We start from the raw sequence: 27786 nt of genomic DNA on the forward strand, positions 1-27786 counted from the left end.
TGCACCCCTGGGGACTATTGGAGAGCCGCCCGCCCACTGGCCCACTCTACCGCGAGGGGGTAGCTCCACTGAACGCCTCCTGGTGTTGGGGGTACTACCCATACATTGAAGGGGCTCTTCTCAGTACTGTCAGAATTAGTAGGTGCAGTTGCAGGCCATATCCAGCAGGGGGCACAGCCCAGCCAGCAGCCTTCAGCTAGCAGTTATTTCATGGCCTTAGGGGGCCTCTAGGCTTCCAAAGGTAGCTGCTGCTGCCAATGAGTGTTCTAACTCCAGGGAGGCTGGGCCGGGTCGACCCCAGTACTCACACTGTTCACCGGGCGTCCAAACTCCAGGCTTGCAGGGCTGCTCAGGCACCCGAGCCCCGCCTGCTGTTCTCCGCTCCACTGCAGGGTGCGGATGGAGTCCTCCTGTCACTGACACTCTCCCAGCCCACAGAACCATGCCGCAGCTGCTCCTTGAAGCAATTACAGGTTCTGCATCGCCCGCTACGCCTGCCCCTCCTTTTGCCTTCATGAATATGCTGCCATTCTTGGGTTAGCGCTACCGAGGGGGATCAGCACCAGCGGGCTGCAGTGCCTTGCCACCATCTCACCCCTCAGCGCTGTTAAGGATTTTAAAGATGCAGCACACTCCAAACCAGGACTCTTTCTACTGGCCAGGGATGTGAGGCACAATAAAAACGCTTTTAAGTTTATTACATTCAGATTACATTTTTGAGAAGGCAGCCAACCCTTCTCACACACACCTCATGTCGCTATGGACCATGTACCAGGTCAGTGTGTAATTAAATATTTATTTTTAATTTTTAATACAAATCAAACACATTCAATATAGGGCAGAAATCACCCGTGTGGTGATAATTACACAGGAATATGATATGATACCCTTAGTTTAACCTTCTAACATCAGATACACAATGCACGAATGAAAGCAAGATTTGTTTTTGTAATTTAATTATTTTTTTAAATGGCACCACAGTTAGGCATTCCCCCTGTAACACACCCTCAAACCCTCAAATGTTATGTTGGTTGAGAGGCGTAGCAAGGAGTCAGGTATACTAGGCAAAAACCTGACCGAAAATCCGACCTACCACCCCTGAATGGGAGGCCAAAATCGGATTGAGCTCCCTTGAAAAATGAGCAAAATGGCAGAATTACTGAATCATTATTTTACATGTGTGGTTAAACGGATAAGACAAGAAAGTGTGTGGCTGTACTAAAGAAGCAGGAAAAGTTACAAGCTACAAGACAAGGTACTAAACAACAAGCATACAGTTTAGAAAATCAATTTCAGGAAGGAAAAACAGGGCAGCAAGAATCGAATGTGGTAAAATTGCAATTTTAGTTTTTACAGGTTTAAATAAGCGGACAACTTCAGCAATGAGCTAAACAGACATCGTCGGAAATCGGTTTTATTGCTAAGGTACAAAGGCACGTAACAGGTATGATACTAAAGTGAAAGGGTGACTCTTGATGGGACAGTACAGGATTCTTTGTAGGAAAAGTAAAATCGGATTTTATAATGAAAGCAGTTACACATGCAAAATCGGTTTTAAGAGGAAAAGGACAGATTCTACTGAAACTATTTTTAGTGGCTAGATTATTACAGAAGGACACTGCCCACGAGAAAGTTAATTTCCAATGTTAACCCATTCACGCTGTGTGCCTCTTTGTATGGGAATTAATGTATTCCAAATAGTACTAAGGACTTATACAACGGACTGAAGTGATATGGACCGAATTGTGCTAACACATGGAGATTAACACAGATTTTCCTAAGGACAGGATACACAGAGGATTCTGATAATTTAAGAATTTACTAGGATATGTATAGGATTTCTATGGGATTGGACATAATACAAGGTAAAGCAATGGATGCAGTTTTTTGGTTACTGGGGAAGGGCGATACTTACAAAAAGCACTTGAATGGGGTAGTTTGGACAGCCAGCCAGGCCTCTGGACAACGGGACAAGGATCTGGTCACTTGGGCAACAGCTGGGCTCTCCTCTTGGGACACAGCGGGTCAACCAGGGTCTGGTCAATGGATAAGCCCAAAAAGGGGTCAGCAGCCTTTCCCCCTTTTCCCTGAATTATTGGGATTTTTGTAGGGTTTAGTTCTGGATGGTGGTTCTGCCTGGATAGGAGGTACTGCATGGAACTGGATCAGCTAGCTGGCACTGGAGTCTGGAATATTGCAGGGTGAATGTGGAATGTCTGGATCTCTGGATGTTGATTTTTGAACGAATGATTCTTGAATGTCCTGACTCTCCCTCAGCGTCCTCCTTTTATAAACCAGATGAGAGGATTTTTACTATGTGGGCAGAACTAAGCTAGACCTACCTCTAAGATGGGATAGGTCAGTCTGTAAAATGTCGCTGACGCCCTGTGAGCAGATTGGACCCAGGAAAGTGACATCAGCTTTAGGGTGTGTGTTTTATGATGTGCATTGTTATACCACAGTTACTTTTGCCAAAATCAGTTATGACACAAAATGCTATTTTTTACAATTGTTAGCCTCCTGAAACTCAGATAGGTAGATCCCATATTTTACAAGGAATGTACCATTCCAAACCCCAAGGTTGTACGATGCCATTTTGTCCTTCTGTCAATCATTTGCAATTTCTATGGAAAATATTTCCCCTAAAAATCTACAAATGGATACACAGAAGCTCATCAGTATTGGGCATATTTTCATTTAACTTTCATAACCGTGCATGTATGCTTTTTCCAGAAATGTCTTTTTACTGGCGTTTGCATCCCCCACATGCTAGGAAGATCCACATCGTCTTATTTTAATGGCTCAAAAATCACAATAAAAACCATCATAATTTTACATTACTGCGTTTTCATATCACTGAAATAAATGCTTTAATGCAAAAAGTCTTGATTCTCATTGGACTGCTTTGTTCTCAAAAGTGGGCAGTCTTCCCAACCCCCATCAAATGTCTTTCCTTGGTCAGCTTTGCCCAGAGGATGCCATGGATTCACCTTTGAAGCCCTTAGTTTGAATGCCGTGGATTTTCACACTTCTGAGGGAAACACATGGGTTGGAGTCCCCCTTTGTTCTTGGGAGCATCCCTACCATGCAGTCTGAAGCACCCTGTAATTATCACTCCTGGCAGTCCACAGAACTGGGTCCCTGCCATGGCAATGGAAAATCACAGGGAGGTGTGAGATTTGGCCTTTGAGCCAAACTGGTCTAATAGGAATGCCTGAGTCAGCTAGACTGTTGAAATTTTTTTTGTAAAGAAAATAAATTACACAGAGTTAAATATACCTATATTTTTGCAGCTTTTCTTCCCCCAATGTACAGTTGTGTTTCTGGGCATTTTACAGTATTGTTTCCCATTTAGCTTCAATCATGTCCTTTAATTTCTCTGCAAGGTAAAGAAGCTCCGGTTCATTTTATTTTGATCCATTTAACAAAATGCGGTTTTCCTCACATTTTGCTGTCTGAAAGCTTCCAGAGATCTAGTCAATTTCTGTACACAGTGATGTGTTCAAGAAAAGGGTTCTTTGAAATGGACATAAGCAAAGGGAGGAAGAGAGCTTCTTTAGAAGAGTTTTACCTGTGTTACTCTGTTGCAAAAGTAAAAGCTTGCCTGAAATTAATTCATCTCCTCTTTCACAGATTTTATTATACGCCACAATGCCTTTCAGGGGGGAATGGCCCTCATTTGATGGTGTTCATGCTGAATTTTGATGGGCATGGCTGTGTTTTACTGGAACCAAACTGTGTAATGTTGAAAGATTAAAATGACTTTGCACTGGTGCAATTTTCAACACAGAATATTTTCTCTTTCAGTAGGATGTTTTGAGCTGGCAGCATAGCAGCGCCGAGCCAGGCTGCCTTTGAATTCTTTTCTTTGGTGCACATGAAGAAAATAAATGTAGCCATTCTTGGGGTGTTCTATCTTCTATTCGCCCCATATGTGCTCAGCAGAGCCAGCACAGCCACTATTCTGGTAACTGCTGAAAATGCAGTTTGGTGATGCAGGGGAGTTCTGCTGGGCTGATAAATGTACCCACAGCGCTGGCACCATCAGACAGTATTCTGTTCCACGGATGGGTTAGAACCCAAAAAGCCCACAAATTGCTGCTGACGAGGTGAGTTTTTATTAAAGAGCGGGCCGGTGGATAGAGTTGAGGGCGCACGTCCTACCTTTCCGCCATCTTGGCCACCCCACACTTTGTTATTTTAGGAGCAGAACACATTGAGTGTGCTTAGTAGTCTAGACAGTGTAGCGAGGGGTGCCTAGACCTTTGTGAGAGTGTGAATCTTTTGGGGCGAGATGGACTGGCGAGCAGCAGACAAGTAGACCGCATTATCAGATTACATGGTGAGTGAGTTTACAGATGTGGAATACATTGCTCTGGATGGGATGATCGAATTGTACGTTTATCACTTCGTATTAGATGCTGCGAAATGATATCCAACTTATCAGTCGCTATGGTTCTAAGTTGAGCAATTGTGAACTTTTCATGGGCGTCCACGCTGCCTGATGTCATATACAGTAGGGAAGAGAAGCCTGCATTCCCTTTTTGTAATGGGATTGAGCAGATATACCATAAGTAGACAAAAAAAAGAGCGAATATCTATGCAACCTTTAATCCCTGTGCAAGTTGTGCAGTGCACTCTAAACCCAGCTATTAAACCAGGCAGCAGTGTGATTTTACTGAAGATGGATGCGTCTTGTTTACCTGCAATACAAAATTACTTCTTCTGCTCATCTCTTTAATGATCATATGCAAAGCTGGTATTGCATGCATCTGCACTCGATTCTGGTTCTCTCAGAAATCTGAATCCTTTCAGATCATCCAGCATCCCATCTCGATGTGGGGTTTCACACATTTTCATTTCTGTGCTCCAAATCAAAGCCACCTGCTGCTAAATTCCAAGACATGGCATTCCTAACTACCAAGTTAACTCCTTTATTACTGAATCACCACTTTCACGTCTCCACATATCGCTTTTTCAGGGATTTGTTCTAGCCCTACTTGATTGATCTACTTTAAGGTCATTCCTTCAATTTTCCCTATTTTCAGTTGAATGCCTTAAATGGGTGTGAGTTTTTCATTCGATTAAAAAGCTTGGTTTATTAACATACTCCCCAATTTATTTATCCAATACATTTTAGAACTAAAAAGAGTATTCATACCACAGAACAAAATAGGGCAGATATTGATCTCATAACTTAAAGGTTTCCAGACAATTATTTTTTTTTAATTTGATGTACTTTGTATAGCAAAAATTGCTCTTCTCCTTATATTTGTATGTGCAGCCCCAGTTTAGAAGGTCATCAAAATAAATACGCAAATATTTATCAAAAATATGTTTATTCTCCTCGAACATCCATTTTAAATTCCTTTTATTTCTTTTCTTACACCTATTCCAAAATATCGTTATCGCTGATTGATTAATTTCTTTGTTCTAGTTCTGGAAATTTTGACAATCTACACATAAGGACACTTGCAGGCCACTATGGGGTAAATCAAAGTGAACAGTGTCATCAGCATATGCTCTATTAAAAAAAAGAAAAAAAAAATCAATGCTATGCTTAATTTTGGAGGATTTAGAAATGTAGAATCAAACAGTGTCTGGATAATCAACAAGATAATGTTAAACAAAATAGGAACAAATAGGCAGCCTTGTTTCAAACTGTTATTTATGACCTTCTTTCCCAGTGAAGCTACTATTTTGAGAATGTCTTATTGAAGTGCAAGTATCTGAGTGTAGCTCTATAATAAAAGATAATAGTGGCCAAGGCATGCCCTACATATCCAATCTCCACCAAAGGGTGGCTTTACCCCTATCAAAAGCATTATACAAATCTAAAAAAACTCACATCCTACTAAAATACAATCAGAAGAATGTCATTGTAATGGATTTAGGTCAGCAATATTGCACCAGTTTCAAAAGCCAGTTTGGTTAAAAAGCAACTACCTTATGTACATCTACAGAGTGCACATTTTACTCAAAGATGATTTTATTAAAAACATGTGCAGCTGGATATTGTAACGCTATCAACCTGTAATTCTTAGACTGGGATTTTTCATCTTCTTTGAAAATAGGAATCATTATGCTGCCCTTCCAATTATTTCAAAGCAGCACAAATGTACAGAAATTATAAAACAAGGATGGACGACCTTGAGCCAAAAACAAAACTGATTCATTGTGATGGTTACAATTGCTAATTCATCAGTTCTGAGGTCCTGGATATTTTCATTCCTTTTTAAGAGCTACAGGTTTGTTTTCACAATTCATTTAAAACAGTAGCATTATTTTGCAAAACCTTACAATACCAATTTAGATCTTTACCTCAATACCCATTTCTGTAGTTATATATAACAAACTTACCTCCATTGTATGTGTTTTGCCTGAAGAGGTCTGGCCATAGGCAAAAATGGTTCCATTGTAGCCATCAAGAACATCTACAAGAGAAACAGCACATTATTTAAATAGATTATTAACACACATTCACTTCCTAATTTAGATAATGTGCACAAACACAGTACCACAATGACCAATTTATGTGAATCTTTGGATAAATGTGAGATCAAAAGAGGTCTCAGAAAAAGATTCAAAATCATAGTCAACTGTCTTCCAATGATGATTGAACGTTTGCAATAAATTAGTAGGCTGCCGTTGTCAACAGAAACCTACTGTAGAGCCATTTTGTCATGGGTTCCAGAAAAGTCCCTCATTACGAGTGCGAAAACCTTACCGGAAAAACCAGCAGGTAGCCGCCGGACCTGTAATGATTTACCGGCGCCTGACTTGCTGGAAAAACCGGGGCATTACAGCCGCGGCAGTCCGGTAAGTCAGGCACCAGTAAAGTATTGATCCCCCATTAAATATGGTGGGGGTGCTTCTGTGAAGTCTGCTGGCGGGTGCCGTTCTGCCTGCCAAAGGCAGACCTGGCTTGCGGAAAGGCACCCACAAGCCAACTCGTAGTATTCCGGTCGGAAACAGTGCTTGTAATGAGGCCCTATATTACTGTGTGTACAAATGAACATACAAGATGATGAACATTCCTTGTCATGCCACTGCGATCCAGGTCAGTCAGTGAGTGCAGAACTTTTTCATAAAGTGTTAAAAACGTCAGCCAAGGCACTTCTCTGGCATGAAATATGAAATGTGCAGTGTTATGTTTATGGGAATTCTACAGTGACAAAAATCCAATTAATCCATCCCTCTTGTGGAATTTGCACAATGATCATTAGTTCAAACAGTATTTAGTCGAAATCAACAGGGCTTTAAAGGTTCCAGTTAAATAAGATACCATTTGATTTAAAAATGCATATATTGTGGAAGAACATTGCTGAAGCGCCAAAGCTTCCAAAAAGGCCATATGTTAATTTCCTGTTGGATGAAAGCAAGGTAACAATTCAGACTGAACCCCCGTAGGAGAAGGAGATGACAAGGTGTTCTGGGGTGATTTTAGGAATTAACTCTATGCAATGATTTTGTAAGTGGAAACAGGAGAGAGAGAGAGAGAGAGAGAGAGAGAGAGAGAGAGAGAGAGAGAGAGAGAGAGAGAGAGAGAGAGAGAGCGCACAATTAAGAAGGCAGACAGAAGACAACACAAATGTGAGGCTTGCATGGAGTGCTTCTGGATCACAGGTTACACTTGACCTGGTTTAAGATTGCAGTTGCCAAACTAGTGGTTACTTTTACAATATGCCTCCACATTTGTGGGACTTGAGGAACCTTCTGTCAGAAGGGAGGGTGCACACTGTTTAGTGTACAGCTTACATATGACATTATTTAGGAATAGTTTAACATGAAAAACAGTGTGACTTGTGAAATGGTGCAATGTATCCATCTCATTTAGGTATAGAGGAACCATATGTGGGTATGAGTGATAGAAGGTCAAACCAAAGTTGAAAGGGAGAACTGTAAGGTTGCGGGCCTAGGCAGAAAGGGTTTGACTGAGAAGTCTCTCAAGGTTCTAAAGTCCAACACTGTCTTTTATTATGATTGGTTATTTATAACATGCTTAGTACCCAGAGGTTCCTAAGCGCGGACCCGGGGCTCGAACCTGTGTTGCTCTGCGTCGTCTTGCTTCCAAGGCGAGCACATTGCCCCTGAGCTATTCTCCCGCACAAGATTGTAGAACTCAGCTGAAAAGAGAAGCAATATATATATGGTGCACTGCTAAACGCAGGCTGTTGCAGTGCAAGGGCTACCACCTTCAACAAGAGGTCAAGGAGCTCCCTTGGAGCAATGATCCATGAGTTGTGTGCAAATCCCAGTTGTCACATTTTGAAGCCATTGAGAATTTGTGCAGCTGAAGTCTGGGGAAAAGATGAGGGGAAGCCATCTTTCAGAAATTTACGAAGTCTCTTCACAGGCTGCCTGTGACAACATCACTTTAATGCCTTACGCATTACCTAATAAAGCCTTTGAAGTTATGCCCCAATCTGTACCTGACGAAAATGTATTCCTATTTCACGAATCATCAGTTAAGATTCATAAATAAAAAGCTTGTTTATTTTACCATTAAATGCCACACTCACAATAAAAGCTGCCACTCGACAGTTGCAATCCATCTCTGCAACTCTCTACCACTGACCCCATCTATGTGAGGAGCCCGATCTCACATTCTAGAAAAACAAATCTCCCACCTGTTCTGAAAGAATAACGAACACAGTTGTCTTGTATTGCCCCTTTGATTTGATATGTTTCTCACTGTGTTCATTCTGAAAAGCCGATATGTTTGGCATTCACTGATCTGGACCAATGGCACCCAGTTCCTGACAATGCACCATGCGCCTACGTAGACGAAATCTACTTCAGTGTAACTGTATTTCCAACCCGAGATAACGGATATTGGGCTAAATTGATCCATGCCAATTCTCATTGATAAAAAAAAAAATCACCCTTGTTATTGGATGATTCAGCTTGCTATGTTGTATTATAGAAGGACACTCAATGACTAATGGGTTATTATTAAATAAGGAATGTGTATGTTTTCATTTTATATTTTGAACACAAATTAAAGCTGGTAACGTTTTGAATCTCAAGTTGCTAACATGAAGAGAAATATATATTGATGAAACGTTTGTCTAAAACACATACATTAAATCAAATTATTGTATGATTATATACAATTGGAAATTACATCACGTATTAAATGTCTATTTATTTAGAAACACAAATTTAGATTTAAGTTAAGGTCTGTATATATCATGACTTAAAAAGCAAATGCATTTTCTAAAAACTCATCAAGCGATCAACCTTTGTTCTGTAGGGTAAATTGACAGATGTGTTCACAGAAGACATCTGGGCTGGGATGTAAAATAAAAAAACTGCATTAACTCTGCAAATATGATACCAGTAAATTATACTCCTCTGTTAAATGCATTTGCGTAAGTATTATGAGCTACTGCCAAAATACTTGCTTTTTGCAAACTGATGGTCCAAGAAGTAACACCCTTTGGCTTAAAAACCATTACTTTAAATTTCATAGATATTTTATGAAGGTCTGAAACCGTTCCAGTTTTAACAAATGGAATAGATATTCCATCCATAAATGTGTTATTCCTTGTTGAAGGAACTACTAATTGATGTTTTTCTCACACCAAATGGTGTGTAACCTATGATCTTCAAGAGTCTCAGACTCAGACTTTTAAAATAACTTGCAGATTAACACAAAGAAACATTATCAATTTACAAGTAGCATTTAGTTGCATTAAAATTAATAAATCCAATACACTGTCTGCTAGGAAATTAAGATGTATAATTCCGGAATCTCCATAAAATGGCAGGTTTGACAATACATTTCCATATAGAGGAAATATATATTCCTTTACATAACAGGCAAGGTTATAGTGGAGGCTCTGGGGTTTATGGGCTTCAGAGACACTGTTAGAATCGGAACCTCACATGTGCACAAATAAATGCTATATAAGAAATAAAACCTTTAACACACATTACAAGTCACTTCCAAGGGTAAGGTGAAATAGACGTTAGGAACTCTTTCTGCTGACACTCCAAGCTTTTAGGCAAATGAGATGTCAGTGTTAACCAGTGACCCTGTGGTATGTGTAGATGGTATCATCCCTTAGAAATTCTATATTATAGGGGGGGTTATTTTCTCTGCATTTAACGGTAATAATCTAACCTCCCTGTAAATTGCAAAGGCTGATGGGCATCACTGAATTGGATTTCAGACTGGCCAGCCGACTTCAGAGATGAGAAGGGAGTTCAATGGATCAGAAGTCCTGTAACTACCTTATTTAAACTAATGTGAAGAATTAAATGGTCTCTATTTTCCGTTTTAATTGCTCTTACTTTGACACCCAAAACCCCATTTACAATTTCCCTTTCACTTGCTGTTTCTCCAAAACAATTTAGAATGTTCTATTCACTCGTCCTTCTTCAGGTGCAAATATTATTTCAAATACAAACTTGCATTGTGTTATTAGGAAACATTTCCTCACCCACAACCTCTTAAATAATTATGTTGAATTACACGCCATTTCAGGCCCAATTTAAAAAGTGTTCCAATAATGTGGAACCATAGGAAATTAATGTGTAGGTGTTAGAATGGATGTCTAAACTCTGCTCTTGTGAGCAGATGTTTAGGAGGCCACCCTGGTTAGTGAAGCAAGGAATACTTAGGCTAAGTTAGCCAGGACAATTCAAGGTAGCTTGGAGAGCAGTCAAGGCTCTGTCTCAGAAGTAGCGAGTGGTGATCGGAGGTCTTCGATGAGCACACACAGTGGGACGACAAGTATTACTCTTAAGACAGTATTATATCCAAAATGCACAATTTATTAGGCCCAGAACAAACACAAATGAATAATGGAAAACAGTAATATCACTACTTAAACTCACACTATGTAAAATATATGGTCTTCTCAGCAGGTTCAATTTGGTAAATTTCACACAGATGATTACTCATCTCGGGGTTCCCTTCCCCAAGCTCAGGCCTCTTCCAGCTTTCAAAACAAAAACACACTTAACAGTTCCTTTTTGATTCCACAGGTGCCTTTCCCCATGCTTGGGCCCCTCTAGTTCCAAACATCAATTCAGCTGGTAAGGATATTCATTTACTTTACATATAGTCTGCCTTTCACATCACTCAAAAACGCTGGCCTCTTTACTTTTCATCAGCGCGAACACTCGGTTGACCCTTTTGCATCTCTCTTTAATTCTTGCTACTTGTTTTTATCTTCAAGTGCTTCCTGCACCACTTTCACACCTCTTTCACTTTGTCATGCACACTTGCACTGTACATTTTATCTTCCTTTCGGTCGTGGCTCTTGCACACTTCCTCACACGCTTCTGTGCCCTTTTCCAGTTTATCCTTTTGTGCCTTTTTCACCTTATCACTTCAATGTTCACTTTTATTTAACTTATTACATCATACACACGCGTCTCTCCAGTGTTGCCCTAACACTGTTTTTTTCCAGATGTTTGAAGTCTTCCCTTTAGCTTCACTCAAATACTTTAACAAACGCTGACCTCTTTCTTACGTGTTTAACATGCCACTTTGTATTGCGCTCTTCACAACCCCGCTCTGCAATTGCTTTCAGACTCGCCGGGCTGACTTCTGCGCATCAGCTTCTCAACTGTTCTTTGTTCCGAGGTCGGGGTCTCACTGCCTGCCTCTGGGACACTCCTGGGATGTCTCAACCGCCCAGGGGAATGAGCACTTACATCCCCAGTTGCTACAAGAGAGCAGCATGCCGCTTGGCTCCCATCTGCAGACATTCCTGGACTCCCTGGAGACATGGCTCCCTCGCCATGCTTCGTCATTTAAGAACTGCAGCTCCTCAACGTCTCGGCATCCCAATCTCTGGCCTCTGTTCCTGGGCAGCTTTGGCATTTCGGCTCTCCTCGCAACTGGCTCTTCGTCTTGCTTTCCTACCCGCTCATCGTTTCGTCTGAGACCACACCTTTTATAGCAAAAAGACCAGTCAAGTGGAGTCAGGTGTGAATAGTTACTAGTGAATGCCTGACCGTGCCTGACCTTATTATTGGGACAGTTTTGATTCTTTCTAGGGTAAGTTGCCGTTATGTTACCCATGTTATTACTATGGGTAACCTTTACTGATCTTAGTTGCCTCTTCCTCTTCTCAGCATTTGTCGGAAGTGTGGAGGGGCAGATGGTGTTAGATTGGATTTGACATTGACAGGCTATACAAGGTGACGGGTAATGAATAGGGGAAACACCACTTGGCCCTAATATAGAAGATAAACGGTGAACCCTTTTGTATTAAAGTATTCTCTGTTTTATCTGTCTGGATATGCAAGTACAGGTCAGTAAAGCCCTTCCCATGATCTGAACAGGGCAAAGACAAGGAAACGTTGCAATTACGATTCTCGTTTTGTCTCTTTCCTGGGTTAAAGGTAATGGGGTCTGCATAATCTACAAAGGCTTCTGCAATTTCTCTACCCATTATCCTATTGATATGATATAATATGGTATTAATAAAGCACCTATACACAAGTGTTTCGAGGTGCGACACAAGTGTGGAATACAACGTCTCGCCTAGGGTATTCTCCTGAGGGTCGCCCGGTCTCCCCTACCCAGGTGATCCTCCCTCCCTTGTCCACCCCTAGGGTTGGGATCCAAAAGCGATGCTCCTCCCCTGGCCAACTGAGGGAGGATTCTCAGGGTCTACATGGGATAATTCCTCTAGATTTCTCACAGTGACCACAAATATAGAGGTAAAACAGCAGTAAGTGAAATTTTAGCTAACAGTAGGGATTGGGTTATGAAGTATTCCTTCAATTAAAAGTTATCAGTATACCTATGTTTTATATTTTTACTTTCTCCAACTAGAAGTAGACTTTATATTGTTTTTGGCCAAGTTTCACAGTATGACATTTCAGTTACATGCTTTGATAATTTTTTGCCCATCATTCATCATTGAAGCGACCAAAACCTTAACCAGTCATTCACATATGATCATTTATAAATAAATGTCTGAACAAGGGCTGGCATTTCTGTATTTCATGGTTTATTTAGATTGGACTAGTGAGAAAAGTAGAAAAGCTACATAGTGATTTTATATGGCATTTTATGATAACCTGGATTTGGCTGTAATACTTTGGTGGCTTCTCAAAATGCAAGGTGGGTATGTGCAAACTAACCAAAATAGTGTTTCTTGTACAAGATTGTGCTGTAGGATTGATATATGGCATTTATAACATGCCTGTACACATGTGTTTCTAGGTGGCACAAGACAAGGGAGGGAAGACATAGGGAGGACAAGACAAACGATCTTACTAGGCCTAGTATCATTCGGATCATGCAAGTGTGACAATAAAAGGGCAATCGGAAGGAGAGGGGGCAGTGCAAGGAAGAGGAAAAGGGGACAGTGCAATCAGGGCAGCAAGGCTCTGAGTAAGTGCAGCCAGGGCAGTGCAGCTCTAGGTAAGTGCAAGGAGGCAGGGGACTGTAGGGTTAGAGTCATGGCCTCTAAGCTTGTGAATGTATGGGTCATTACACTGATTTAGTCTCATTCATTGAAAGAACTGGAATTCAATTTGTGTGAACTTGGTTTTGGGATGGGTGGTTATATTTCCCTAAAGGCAGGGTTACCCAATGAAATGCACTTATCGTGATAACTTCCTCAATCAAGCTGCTAGTGAGAGCGAAACAAGTACCTACTTACAGTTAATGTGGCTGTACACTGAAAATATGAGCTCCTAACATTGAAGATCTTGACAGATGTGGGAAATTGTTATGAATGAGGAGTTAACCTCCATCACCTGTGACAGAAAAGGGTAGGTCCCTAGACTCAAAAATAACAGGGGAAAGATGGAGGATGCATGGTTCCCAAACCGCTTTATCTGTCTATCTGTTGGAGGTATGCAGCTGAGGAGAACATTTCTGGAGCCTTAACAGTATATTGTAACATGAATAAGCAAGGTTTTCCTCCCCATCTCAGATACTTTGAGTTGTTTCCACTTGTGTGTATTTCTGGAATCTAGAATTATTGTTGTTTGCTTTTATCCATTAAAATGTTTAAATAATGGGATAATGGCAGTGCCATGTAAACGGAAAACTCATTTCAGATTGATGAGAAAGCTCGAGATTGTATCTGGTGCTAGTAAGATCCAACTCCAAGAAGAGATTCTGGCTTTTAGAATGTCTCTTCCATCCACAAATTCATTTCGGTCTTCCAACAATGTAACATATCAAATTTAAGATGGCTCATGTGGCATATGCAAACTTGATTGAACCTACTGTGGTGGGTCAGAACAAGGATGCAGACTCTGATCAGCCATGTTACTGTTGTCTTCATTAAAGAATAAGTTAATGCCTATCTTTCCCTATGCTATGGGGCATCCCTACCTAACAAAACTGTCCAAGGTGCTCGTTAGTCATCAGTAAATGTCTTAACAGAATCTGTCCACAGTCCAAACTCTAAACTGACCCTATCACTAAAATAACAACTAAGGACTGGAGAATTACACCCTTCTCCTGGACGTTTGTTTGTGTTCAATAGTTGATTTTTAGATAGTCTCTAGTGACTGCTTTGACCAGTTTGTACAGTTAGCTCAATATTTTAGTGTGTTTTCTTCATTAATATTTTATGTGGGTTTGTTCTCTTGTTTCTTTCAATAGAGAGTTTTTCTTCTCTCTTCCCATGGTAACGTTACCCTATTTTTTAACTCTCTACTTTGGTATTCTTTTCCCTTTTATGCAATTCACAATCCTTGATCCCTTTCAGATGTCAGACTTGGGACAGGTGTATAGACAGGTGTATAGATACAGCCTTATCCTTGTGCTCTTTTTTTATTTTGCTCTCTTCTTATGATATACTTTTTTTGCCTTCACTGATATGAGTAGGAGTATCCCAATAATGATTCTCATTAATTTCCCTATATTTCAATGGTACAGTCTCTTTGTCCTGACTCAGAAGAGTAACATTGCTGCCATATTGATTCCCATTCACTCTTCTGGGTTTCAATATTGAAATTTCTTTATCTTGACTGGGATGAGTAGGATTGGTCCTATGATTCTCCATGCCCCTCACAGGTCTCCTGTTCCTGTTGCTATTAGGGATATCACAGGGATGACTTGCTCAGGTTGGTTCTCTTTCTCTCCTGACTGGCCCCTCTTGCTCCTTCTGGCTTCTTCCTTCTTGCCATCATCTAAGAGGATTGTAGAGTATTTCCAATACCGTTGGGTTCTGCATCTTCAGTCGCAGAATTGTTTCAGTGTGGTTTCAGGGATCACCGGTCCACCACAAGCTTTTTGTGCTCATGCCACCACTTCCCGCCCCCCTCTCTAAGTTCCAAGATGCCACACGTCCAATTTAGCGTCCCTCCTTATCCTGATTACAAGATGCAGCACGTCTAATTCAGCTTCTCAGTCTTCTCTGGTTACAGGACGCTGCACGCCCAGCTTTGCTTCTGTACCAGCCTGCAAGTCCGTTTGTAACTCACAGGTTTTCTCTCTTATCCAGTCTCCTCCCATCTCATGGGTGATGTAGCCATGGGAGTTCCCCAGCGTACGTACAAGATTTCTCTCACTCTTTCCCCAGCAGCTACTCTTCGCCTCTCCTCTTCACCACATTTGATACTCCTTGTCAGTTAAATGGGATTTTTCATTTAAAGTGACCTTTACAGTTTCCTCTTGACAATAACACATTTGTTTTTTCTTCATAGACATTTTCACAGGCTATGTCCAAAGAGGTATTGTCAAGATGTTTTCTAGGCAGTTCCCCGTGGGAATGGGAGTCCTTGTCCCCAAAAGGGGAGTCTCTCCCAGTGCGGTACCACTTGCCTAGACCCCTAGGGAGGGTGTTGCGGAGTGGGCTCCCCTCCCTAGCCTCACAGGGGGTGGGAGGGCTCCTCCTTCATGAGAAGGGGACGGATTCCCCATGATTCAACACACTACCTAGGAAAAACAAATCACTTTGTGCACCAGGACATTGGTACCAGCCCTTCCCCTAATGTATCATTAGATTCCAGATTATGGAGCCTTCGTCAACAGCAAGGAAATTAAATGTTTTTGTGTAACCAGGAAAGTAAGAGTTAGTGCAAAATGAATTTTCCCACATTTGATTTTATGTATTTAACTAAGGGGGGGGGGGGGCTCTGCAACCCCCCTCCAGCCCCCTCCCCCGACGCCTTCAGCACCCAACCCCCCACCCAAGGGGCTTGCATCGCTCACCCCCGGCGACTGTTGCGTGTTGATCTCGGCAGCTTGGTCGCTTGAAGGGTACACCAAGGGCTTGCTTCATTCGCACACCCTCCGACCCCCCCTCCTTTGGGGAATTCGAAGGTTGGACAGTATACCAGCAAGGTTGGAGAAATGTGGGACGGAATGACAGCAGACCCATATCTTTAGGGCATAAAATTACCCCAATTCAAAGCATTACACTACCGTCACTTATCACTTACACAACTTCATCACAAACCTCATCAGTTAATGAACTTGAAATGGCTTATGAATTGTAGATTTGGATAGTATACCATCAAAGTTGGATGCATGTGGAACGGAATGCCACCAGACTCATGAAACGTTACAAGAGATCGTCACTTATACACAACTTCAGTGAATAAACTTCAAACGCCTTAGGAATTGCAGATTTTGACAGCATACCTTTACGGTGGGCTAAATGTGGAATGGAATGACACCAGAACCATGTCTGTAGGACATATGATGACCCCCAATTTCAAGCATTACAATAATCGTTTCATAAAAATGTTACACAAAATCATCATTTATGATTTGATACGACAGGGTAGATTCATTACCCATGTTTCAACCGCATCATTTTTGCAGCAGTCTTTGATACACACACTCACAATGCAATACCACTTGAAACTCCCAACTTTCCTTCTCTCCCCATGCCCGTAACCTTTGTCTTCACATTGACCCCCACCTCTCCCTATCTCGCCACATTTCTCTTACTGCCAGATCTTGCCGCTTTCACCTTTACAGCATTCGTAAAATTCGACCCTTCCTAACCTTTCACACGACCAAACTCTTAATCACCTCCCTCATCTTCTCCAGACTTTTATACTGCTCCTCTCTTTGGACTCCCCTCCTCTCCTCTCCCCACAAAAATCTGATTACCACTCTGTCATCCTCTCCCTCTGCCTTCTCTCACCTCATGACCATCTTCTCTTCTCTCACCTCTCTAGGGTGGCTCACATTTCACACCCAGCTCAAATTCAAGTTCCTTTGTCTAGTCTTCAAATCCCTCTATGGTCTTGCCCCTCTCACCTATCCTCCCTTCTCACATTCTATACCCCTTCTTGTTCTCTCCGCTCTGCTGATCTTTTGCTACTCCCCTCCACCACCACCCTGTGCCCCTTCCCGCTTCCGCTCTTTCCAACTACTCGCTCCTTTCCACTGGAACCGCCTCCCCCTCCCCATCCGCTCCATTTCCTCCTACCCTACCTTCCACACTCCTCTAAAATCTTATCTCTTCCATTCACCTCCCTAGCATCTTTTGCTTCCTCTTTTATCTCTGCTAATACCTCTTCCCTCACCTCCTACTCCCTCGCTTACTTCTGTACCACATCACCCTCTCCTTCCTCTCTACTCCCTCCTACCCTACTTCCCGCACTCTAATTTCATCTCTTCCATTCTTCTCCCTTACACTTTCTCGCCTCCTCTCTTACTTCTGCTACTACATCTACTCATACCTCCTACTCCATCTCACACCTTGCTCCCTCTCTACTCTCGCCTTACCTCAGCAATAATGTAAATTGTTCCTTGTACCGTTTTCTGGTTGTGATTCAATTGTTATTTAATGCTTGTTGTATTTTTCTTGTTCCTCATGTAAAGCACTTTGGATTAAAGCGCTATATAAATTAAATAAAATATAAATCACTAACAAATGCCTTCACGGCTCTCAAAACCACCTCCGCAATTTCCTTGCCTGTCCTTCCGCCTGATGGTCTTTTGGTCAGCCTCCTCCTCCTCCTCCTCCTCCTCCTCCTTCTCCTCCTCCTCCTCCTCTGACCGGACCCAAATAACCAACAACTTCCTGCTTTCCAAGGTCTCTTAACCCCCCCACCCACATCCTAGTTGGTCTGCTGGCCCTGGCTAATGTGGCCCGGTCTTCCCCACCTGGGAGGGGTTGCATGCCACAGGGTTTATATAATGTCTTAAACCCTTACCCCCTTTCTCGACGTTGGCTGCTGCAGATCAACAATGGTGCCTGTACAGTATACCAGTTCATGTTAGGGGGTTCTGGCCACCCCCAAAGTAAGACCAACTTTGGGTTGGCAGGGGGTTACTGCACTTCCCTAGGGGTCGGGGAGATGGTCCCTGGTATCCTCAGTAGGCAAACTGAGGCTGGCACGTGACACGCAGCTCCAGTGACAGCTGCTTAGGAGCCCTGCCTCCTTCCTCGGTCGCTTGCCCTCACGTGGCTCTGCTGGTATGCTTTCACGTAGACCTGCTGTGAGGGATGCCTGGTCTCCTCCTGTTAGCTCTCAGAGTAAAACTCTGAAAGTGAATCCTGCTTATTTAAGAACTACACACCATTATTCTGGAGTCCTTGAAGTTGTTGTTACCGAAGAGTCCTCTAAAATCAAGGTGGCAAGTTATCCAAAGCTAAAAGAGTGGCACAGCAGCTTTTGGGTTGCTACTGGAGGAAAAGGTGTTTACGATGCTGGGGAAGGCAGCTGGGTGCTTGTTAAAAGAAGCCTATTAAAAATCTGCATGGCTGAGACTGAGTGAAGAAGAAATAGTCTAAAAGCCAGAGGCAGGTTTTGTAGTAGTAGCATTAGAACGCAAGATGGAAGGAAAGGCAAAGAGGCTGCCCTTTCTTGCCATACAAGAGAGAAGAGTGACTTGCCAACCCGTAGAAGTCTTGTTAAAATTGCATAAAGTTGAAGTTGCAGCGAAGTGGCCTAATATTAGAAGTTCTAGTAGCAACAGTAGAACTGTGGTCATTAACATTGTTGTAAGGATCTGTAAAAATTGAAAGAAGAAGAAACAGAAGTTAACTGTGGGGCAGGGGAGCCTGCTCCCACAGTTTCAACAGTTGAAGGAAGTTGCTGATGAGAGAGCAACCCTTAAGCAGAAGCATTCTGACAAACTGTCTGTAAAAGACGCCGCAGAATTTGAAAGCAGAGGAGTTGATGTAAGGAGAAGTGGTACTTTTGTCTTCAACTTCATCCGTTTTCCTGGAAGGAGGTCATCCAGGAATTGCCATTGGGTGCCATTGTTTTCTTTGTGGTACTGGAGAAGAAAATGCTTTCATTACGCAAAGAAGGAACTGATACCAGTGGATTTTGATTTGTGTGAATCTTATTGTTTCTTTGGAACATTAAGACTTCATTCAAGACTTTCTTTTCCTTGGATGAAATTGACTTTGGGACATTCCTGGGGGAGCATGATCTGCCCAGGACCAGTAGAAGTAAAGCTATCCAAGACACTGGGTGTTTGATAACCTTTTATTTATGTTATTTTCATGTTGCTTTGAATGTTTATGTTGCTTAGTGTGAGAGTGAGTTTTGTGAATGCTAGGAGGTTTCCCCGTAGATCCTAGACTAGGTAGGGAATCCCCTGGTAGAGAAGGTTTAGTTAGGGTTTGTTTTATAATTTTGTGTAAAATAAAATGTTGAATCTTAAGCAAACTAAACACAGTTGTGAGTCTCACATTAATGACCCCTCACAGGGAGAAAGCTGTAAAAAACAGAGCTAGAAATCGAGGAAGCCAAAGGTCCAACAACACAGATGAGAGGCGGGAAGCATCGCTGTTAGGTCAGGTGGGCTACCAAGCCCAGCTGGTGAAAGGCAAGGTAGTGGCACGACCTCCAGGAGGGGGTGGACCGTGCAGTCTACTACCAGTGCCGACACTGCAGGGAGCCCGAGTTTGCGCGCCATGGCAAAGCCAGCAAACCAGCCATAGGCCCATGAAAGCAGAAGCAAGACCAGTATCAACCCATAGCAGTTCTGACATCAGACAAGAAGGCCCCAGAAGGTAACAGGGAGCCTCAGCGGACCGGCAGGGCAGGAAGACAAGTAGAGGGTCTCTGCTTTGGGCTGTGGGAAGTAATAGTCACTGACCAAAAAGAGAATAAAGAGTGCATCAGAAGACGTTTTCCTCATCGCATTGGCAGTCATAAGGCCTCTGCCCTAAGAGGGAGTGAAGAGTGCATCAGAGGACGTTTTCCTCGTCGCAGGGGCAGCCATGCGGCCTCTGAACCAAAAGAGACTGAAGAGTGCATCAGAGGGAGAGTTCTACACTGCAGTAGAAGTCACAAGACCGCTGAATTAGGCTTCAGTAAACCCTACATTAGAGGAGGGATTCCCCAATTTAGTGACAGTAATAGGTCCGCAGATCTGGACCAACGTTGTGTGTTGTGTTACAAAGACACTTGCTGAGAGGAAGGGAGGGGGTATAAAGGAGAAAATCTTGACACCAAGGTTAGAAGGGCAGCATGGAGGGCCTGGAAGGAGAATACTTTTACAAGAACTGTGTCAGGAACTTTGATGGCTGAAAGACACCATCAGAGCAGACCAGGAGAAGGGATGCATTCTCCTAGGTCCGACCTCGAGAAAGAAATGGCAAATGGAGACTACACCAGGCATTCTCCTGTCTCATGAAGGAATTCCAGTACTTAAGGAACTTTGAGCCTTTTCATTTTTGTACTAGGAGGATAGAGTTATCCTTCTAGTTATTCCTTTTTTCTAGTGGTGGCAAGGCTAGAGTAGGAGCTTAGACAGAGGATGGTGAGATTACTTTGGACATTCTGACGATGTGCACCGAGGCATCCCTTTCTTTGTAGGGATACCCCTTTAGAGATCGGGATAGGTAGGTCTTTTCTTTATTGTTCAATAAAACATTCATATAAATATCTCAGTCTCCTACTTCTGATGCCGTGTCACAGATCACTATTGGTTTGTAGATGTGCGGGGGCTGAGTAGGCGGTTTAGTCACTTGTCACCCTTGTACTCCTTCAAAGCAGAAGTAATTTATGTCAAACTCCCAGACTAGCTCTGAATTCCTTATTGGTAGACCTCCCAACCGATTAGTCAGTGACTAACCTTGTCACAGCAATCAGTAGGATAATGCAGCTGTCGTAAGATGTTGAGGAGCAATGCACAGTATCACAGTAAGCTGGATAGTAACTGGATGCGTTTAGTACCACGTTCCTGTATATGAAATAAAATAGGACACACTCTTAGAAGAAGCCAAGAGAACACCATGACTAGCTGCATCTTTAAAGCCCTATGCACTTTCCCATATTTACAGGTACATGGCCTGAAGCAGGAAACAGTGCAACTTGGGACCCCCGATACAATTCTGAACTGGCAACCATCACATAGCCAATGGTGGAGAGGTGACATACATGTACCAAGGCTCTACTGCATCCACTAATGTGCAAGTTAGGCTTCCTTAAACAATGCTGTCTGCTAACTGAGTCTGCCTGGGCAGGTGTCCAATAGCAGTGGGGGAAATGTCTGGAGCTAGTGCAATATACTAGAAATTAAGAAGGGGGATGAAAGACCAATGTACAACATTATCAGCAGTGGCACAAATACTTTGTTTGCTACAACCCCTGAATGTTGACAGATCTGGAGGAGAGCGTGTGGCGGATCTGTGGATGTCACCCCTTATCCCCTAGCAGGAGACCTTTCACATGAGGCCAGGGCTGTGCGTCAACAGTACAATAGTCCCCCTGGGGGTGGTCAAACGATGAAGAATCACATGGAGAAGGAATCTCCTTTTGCAATTGGTGACGACCAGTCTCAGAGAATGAGTTATACCCCTGCTTTAATACACCAAACCCCCTTCTCCAATACCAAATCCTCATTCCACCTCTTTAGAGCTAATTTGTTCTATTGTCAAGTCAGTAAAACTAATATACATGACACGACTAAAGCATCAGAGGGTACAAAGTATGTTACATATGATTCTAAAAGTACTGTGAAGAAGTTGATGACTGGGAGTCTGAGGATGACTCTGGAGAATCAGAGTGAGTGGTCTAGCCTCTCACGGTATGTGAATAGCCCAAAGCAATACAACAATCCAGTGCCAGAGTTTGAAGGGAGCTCAGCTGAGATGTTGAAGAATAGCTGTCCGAGGAGGAGGAACTGCGGGAGCCGTGCACCAGGTGAGCAGACGAGAGCCGAAAGGGAAAACGTGAAGGGAGGAGGAGAACCCGAATATGGTCCAGGATGGAAGGACTATTGAAGCTGCTGCCATATCGAACCTCTGGGCATCCCCTGCCCTGACAAAGCACCCAAGGGAGACGACACACCCGTGAAGTCAGGCAGCTGCAGATCTACTGCAGACCCCGCCGGTTACGATAGCAGATCCTCGAGAAGAAACACAACCGCTGGGGAAACGCTTGTACCTGCACGGAAAAGACAAATGGACATGCAGGTTACCAGAGGGGTGCTAGAGGTCTGGGGAAGCAAGGGGGTGAAAGCAAAAGATGGAATGAGAGGGGCTGGGACCAACACCATATGGAAGTCAAAGTATAAGAGGGTCTGGTACCCCATAAATAACCAGGATAGAGAAAGAGGAATCATATTTGGTGGGAGAGTGAACCAAGCAGATAAGAAAAGGAATTCAGTCTAGGACCAACACCCATGTGCGAAGCTGAGAATAACAGGGTATGGGACCCTGATTGTAAAAAAAAACAAAAAAAAAACAAAGAAGAGTTGTATGCTTGGCAGGGGAGTAAATCAAGCGGATGCAAGGCTACATTGAGAGTCTGGGACCCGCACCTATATGAAAAACAGAAACCTAAAGTAATGAAGAATAAGAGGGTATGGGACCCTGTAAGAGAAAGACAGTCCATGAGAGGACAGTTGCTTGGCAGGAGAGTAAACCAAGCTGTTCAGGGTATTGCAAGTCTGGGACCTGCACCCACAGGAGGGTTTGAGGATATGAGGACCCTCGAAGTGAAAAGAACTGAATAGGAATCCTACGCTTGGTAGGGAAGTGTGCCAAGTTGGATGGGATAAAGAACTGTGAATCCAAGATGCATATCTTTGTGAATTACTCTGACATTTACCAAAGATGATACGGGGCACATGAGCCCAAATAGAAGGAAAGTAGAACAAGGAGTCTAGGAGAAAGGAGAACGATCCTAGCCTAGGAGTGTTGCATTTGTGAACATTATTTCATCAGTTTTGATTACAGAGAGACTGGGAACTTTTCTGTTGGTTGAAATCACAAGGAACACTTTACTTTGGGAAGAAGATCATCCTTGCACAGTGACTTACGTTAGTCGTGTTAGGGACAGAATTAGGCATTTTGAGACACAACAGTGACAGACTTAAGTTTTGGACATTCTGACAATTTCACTCATTTTCTTTGAGGCAGGGAAACCACTCTTAGCTTTAGGGATAGAGAGGCATTTTTCCAACCCATTCTTGATCAATAAAGGTTTCTACCCAAGAATATGCCACCATTGTGTCCAAGCCTTAAGTCTGCACCCTTACAAGAGTCAATAGAAAGCTAAGCAGAGGACTACCCAGGACAAGATCCAAACGAGCCATCAGCCCAGCAGATAATGGCATTTAGGAAATGTGCTTGCCCAATGAAGAGGGTTCAATCTACGATGATAGGATGCCTTGCATAAATGAGTGCACTACAGAGGATTTAGTCAGTATGCCTGTACACCTGAAAAAAAAGGAATCAGCAGATAAATTCCTGTTAGCCACAATTGAAAATTGTCTTGCACACCAGACATAGGTAGCAGCCCATCTTATATTTATTTTATTGTTTAAAGCGCGGCCCTAGCTCAAGGGCAGTGGAGCTCTCTACAGGATGTGGGTAGCCAGCGTATGGGCTGGCATCTTTTAACAATAGCGCAATACTGTAAATTACTGTATGTGCATCAGTCTCAACAGCCATTGGCATTAGTGCTTGGTGAGGCATTGTTGAAAAAGCCACTTTTTGAGAGATGTGAAAAACTGAAGGATTGTGGGGGCATTCTGAGCCGATACCAGGATCCAGTTCCAAAGGGTGGGTGCTTGACAAGGGAAGGATTGTTAGCAGGTCCTCTCTTTGCGGGCAAGTTGTGTCTATTTACTGCACTTGGAGCGTATACTACCAGGTACACTGCTGTGTGTCTTGTGAATGATTTGTAGATAATACATGTAGTTGTAAAGGCATCATGAAGCAAGACAGAGACAGACTTAAAGTTCAAAATACTTTATTAAATCAAATGTCAGTATGGTAGGAGACCTGACTTACCCTATGCTTAGGTGGGATTTCCCTACTTGAATGCAACTAAGGAAAGTCTGATTCAAAGAGTTCAACTTAAAGGTCTGTGTGTCCAGAACCTAGACTTGCCCTCACAACTAAAGCTAACCAATATGTAGGGATGTCAAAATTAAAATAAATAGTGTCCACTTTAAAGTTATGAGCCTCTTCCAGCTCGCAGCTTTCTTTCAGCTCCCCTTCCCAAAGTATAAGAAAGTTTCACGAAAAAAGTCTCAGGATTACCCTTCTCCAGGTCAAGATGATACAGTTCAAAACCAATCCTTAGGGTCCCCTTCCCCAAGCTGCATGCAACACAGTTCACAGAAAGTAACAAGATGCCTTGAGGCTGCAGTGCTCCCTTCCCCAAGACTTTAACTTCATCATCACAATGTCTTCCTGTTTTCAACATTTAGGGCTCACTGGTCTAGGTACAGTTATCAGACCAAACAATCCACCCATCACAGGTCATGCAACCAGAATCCCTGAATCTCGGCCTCTTGGCTTTGATGTGTAGATTTGCAATCTTCTTGCTTTCCAGCCTCTTGGTTTCGTCATCACTTATCACACATCCTTTCCAGTCTTTGGTCTTGTCACCCTGCATTCATTCATTAAAGTTCAGTTCAAGTGTGTTTTGGTCACACCCACCTTCTTGTTATTCTCCGTCACACTTGCGCCTATTTCTGTAATTCGTTATAATGGTTAATGCTTCGCTTGCCCCGGATGAAGGGGAAAAGGCAGCAATACAAGACCTGATCCCAACTTCAAATACGGGAACCTTGGAGGAAGAACATGCATTAAGCTCACAAACTATCAGGTGGCTTAGGGCAGACCGTGACAGGTCTCTGTCCACTTCCTCGACTTTAAGTGATTCCATCTTTTCACCAAACCTTCATTTAAATGGAAACAGTGGTGCCCCCAAGGGCCTGGAACTCAGAGGCTTTTCAAACACACTGTAACATCAGTGCTGACGATTTGATTGTCACCTTTCCTTAAACTCTATGAAATGATTAATGATAGCTTCAAGGATCAAGCAACCTTGTTAGCTACGATCCATTCAAAAGTGATTTTCATTGAATCCTTCATAAATTCAGTGCAAAACAGATGGGATAAAAAGGCGGACACAAATATACAACTCCAGACAATGTTAACTGATCATTTAGAAAGTGAGGTGCAAGATAAGAAGATCATGATGCAAGCCCGGCTGGACTAAACATCTAAGAGATGTACCCATGAGGGAATGCGATTTGACAATCAACCTGCCTTTGCTGAAAGGCTGTGAGCTGTCTCTGGTGCATAATAAGGTCTGTAGATAAAGAGGAGCGGGCCAGGTTGACGCTCCCCAAGGGAAGTAGACCTGCATTACTTAGTCCAATAATAGTATAGAACGATGAAGGGCAAAAGAAAAACTCAAAGGAATTTAAAAAACAAACTTCTGAAACTAAACTTTTGATTGAATATGATGCAGAACTTACTTGAAGTTGTTGGTAACGCTGGATATAGACCCCCCCCCCCCGCCCCCCCCAAGGTATGCAGGAGGAACCGCACACAAGGAAAAGGCTACTATGGCAGACCAAATCTTCTTTAATGAAACATCAGCAGAAACTGTGGAACCCACCCTGACATGTAACACCTATCCGATATTCAACCGGAATAAGACTAAAAGAAAATTTGAAAGAACACAAAAAAGAAGAAAGAGAAAAATAAGTCACAGCCAAAAAAGAAAATCAAAGGGAGCAAAGACGTTTTTGAGAAATCTATCTCAAACACTGCCTGAGGAAAAGTTGTCCATGCCCGATAAGTTGGGAACTTCAATTAAAATCAAACTCAAAGAACTTTAACTCCTTTGCCGACCCATTGAGTGAAGAAACCTAGGGGGAAATAGATTACTCAGAAGAAGCTGATCTATTGAATATCTCAGCCTACTCTGTTGAAGAAGAGAGTGACATGCCACTTGTGCAAGTGTCCCCTAGAATAACAGGCCAAACAGCACTCCAGAGACTAGAGGGCAGTGTGGAAACCCAAGCAATAATCAATTTGGTAGGAAGGTTGTCGACGAGATATGAAATTGCAAAGGAGAATAGGCATGAGACTGACAGTGTTTCCCTTTCAAACACTGAAAGAAAAATGGCTTGCCGCGAACCAACAGTCCAAAGGGCTTAAAACGGCCTGTTTTTTTTTTACATTCAGCAAGAGTCAGGGAGAAATACCCTTGAAGATAATGAGGAAAAGGATAAACTTGGGGGAACAAGCTAATTTTAGAAAGCATGCTTCCAGCTGATGTTGGATCGATCCTAATTTTGCTCAAATACTTTAAGACTCTTTCACCACATTCCTTCATTGCGTGCAATAACGTCTGAAGAAAAAGATTGCAGAACCTCCGAAGGAGTCTGACAGACAGGGTATTGCTTTATCTAAAATCAGCCATGGTGAAAAACGTATAGTTGGAAATATGTTTCTTCCCTTGGGTTTTGACTTAAAGGTTTGGATAAATGAAACAATGTAAAAGAACATTTTAAGGAAAGGGTAATTAGCCCAACGGAGGGGGGTACAGATTTGTTGAGAAGGGTTAAGCAGAGCCCTACGAGAAGAAAGGTCAACAAAGAGGAGGTCCACTGCGTGTATCCTTTGATTGTGTCAACAAGACTGAGAACTTTTAGGGGCAATTGAAATGATAGCTCTGTAAACGAGCAAGGGGATGTCTGGTTTTGGTTGGTGAAGGCCCTAACAGGACAAACTAAACTATAGAAAGAGAACAGGGGGGAGGGGAGGCCCTTGGTCTTTAGCTCTTGGAATACCAGGGGGTTTACGCATTTATTTAACTAAACAGAATTTGCCCGTTAATTCCTGCAATGTTATATGCCTGCAGGAGACATGGTTTAGGTCCAATCCAATGCTTGATGGGTTTACTGCCTACTTAAACCCGGCCAAGAAAGCTACCAACGGTAGACCGTTTTCCAGCTTACTAACTTCAGTGAAAAAACGGACAAGGTTTGTCCATGACAGAAGTGTTGAATCCAACCCCATTTGTTCAAATACTGGCCATAAACCTAAACCAGTTAAGACTCTGGACTTCGAAACTGGGGATCCTCTTTAATCTTTATTGGAACCCTGCTACGGTTGAAAGGGTCACATTTGTGGAAACAATAATGGAGTTAATTGATAAACGTTTTCCCCTGCATAAACAAATCCCTATAGAAACGCCTGTGGTGACCTTAACCTGAACTGTATTGACAAACAGGGACAGGCCATTACAGATTTTGAAACAGCTATGACCCAGCCAATGGAAAGAGCCTCCATTTGGCTAAAAGAAATTAACCGTAGAATTTCCATATGTTGAATGGGCAAACAAAGGGGAATATTCCGGGGAAGCAAACCTGGTTTAGAGGTCCACAGTATGCAGTCTTGGATTATTTCTTCTTCTGAGAAAACATACTACCCTTGGTGTGAACATTTGAAGTTGGTGGGATGGAAAAGAGTGATAATTTTTTTCTTGCAGCTAACTCTGACAGGGTAATTCATAGAATTTCGCACAAAAGTGGCGCACGCGGCTGGCGCACAGTGTCCCCGTGCGATACACTGCGCCAGCCGCGTGCAATAAAATCCATTTCATCGCACATCGTATTCA

The 27786-nt window shown here is 42.7% G+C and overlaps 1 protein-coding gene across 1 annotated transcript in view; it reads right to left on the minus strand.

Moving 5' to 3' along the window:
- KIF5C (kinesin family member 5C) overlaps positions 1-27786 on the minus strand; it is an 870858-nt gene that overhangs the window by 571290 nt on the left and 271782 nt on the right. The window contains exon 3 of the mRNA XM_069616501.1: positions 6361-6434. Within this exon, the coding sequence (XP_069472602.1) occupies positions 6361-6434 (74 nt within the window). The remainder of the gene's footprint in view (positions 1-6360; positions 6435-27786) is intronic.

The sequence above is a fragment of the Ambystoma mexicanum genome, chromosome 9 (genome assembly GCF_040938575.1).
Source record: "Ambystoma mexicanum isolate Mex_15411 chromosome 9, UKY_AmexF1_1, whole genome shotgun sequence".
Classification (NCBI taxonomy): domain Eukaryota; kingdom Metazoa; phylum Chordata; class Amphibia; order Caudata; family Ambystomatidae; genus Ambystoma; species Ambystoma mexicanum.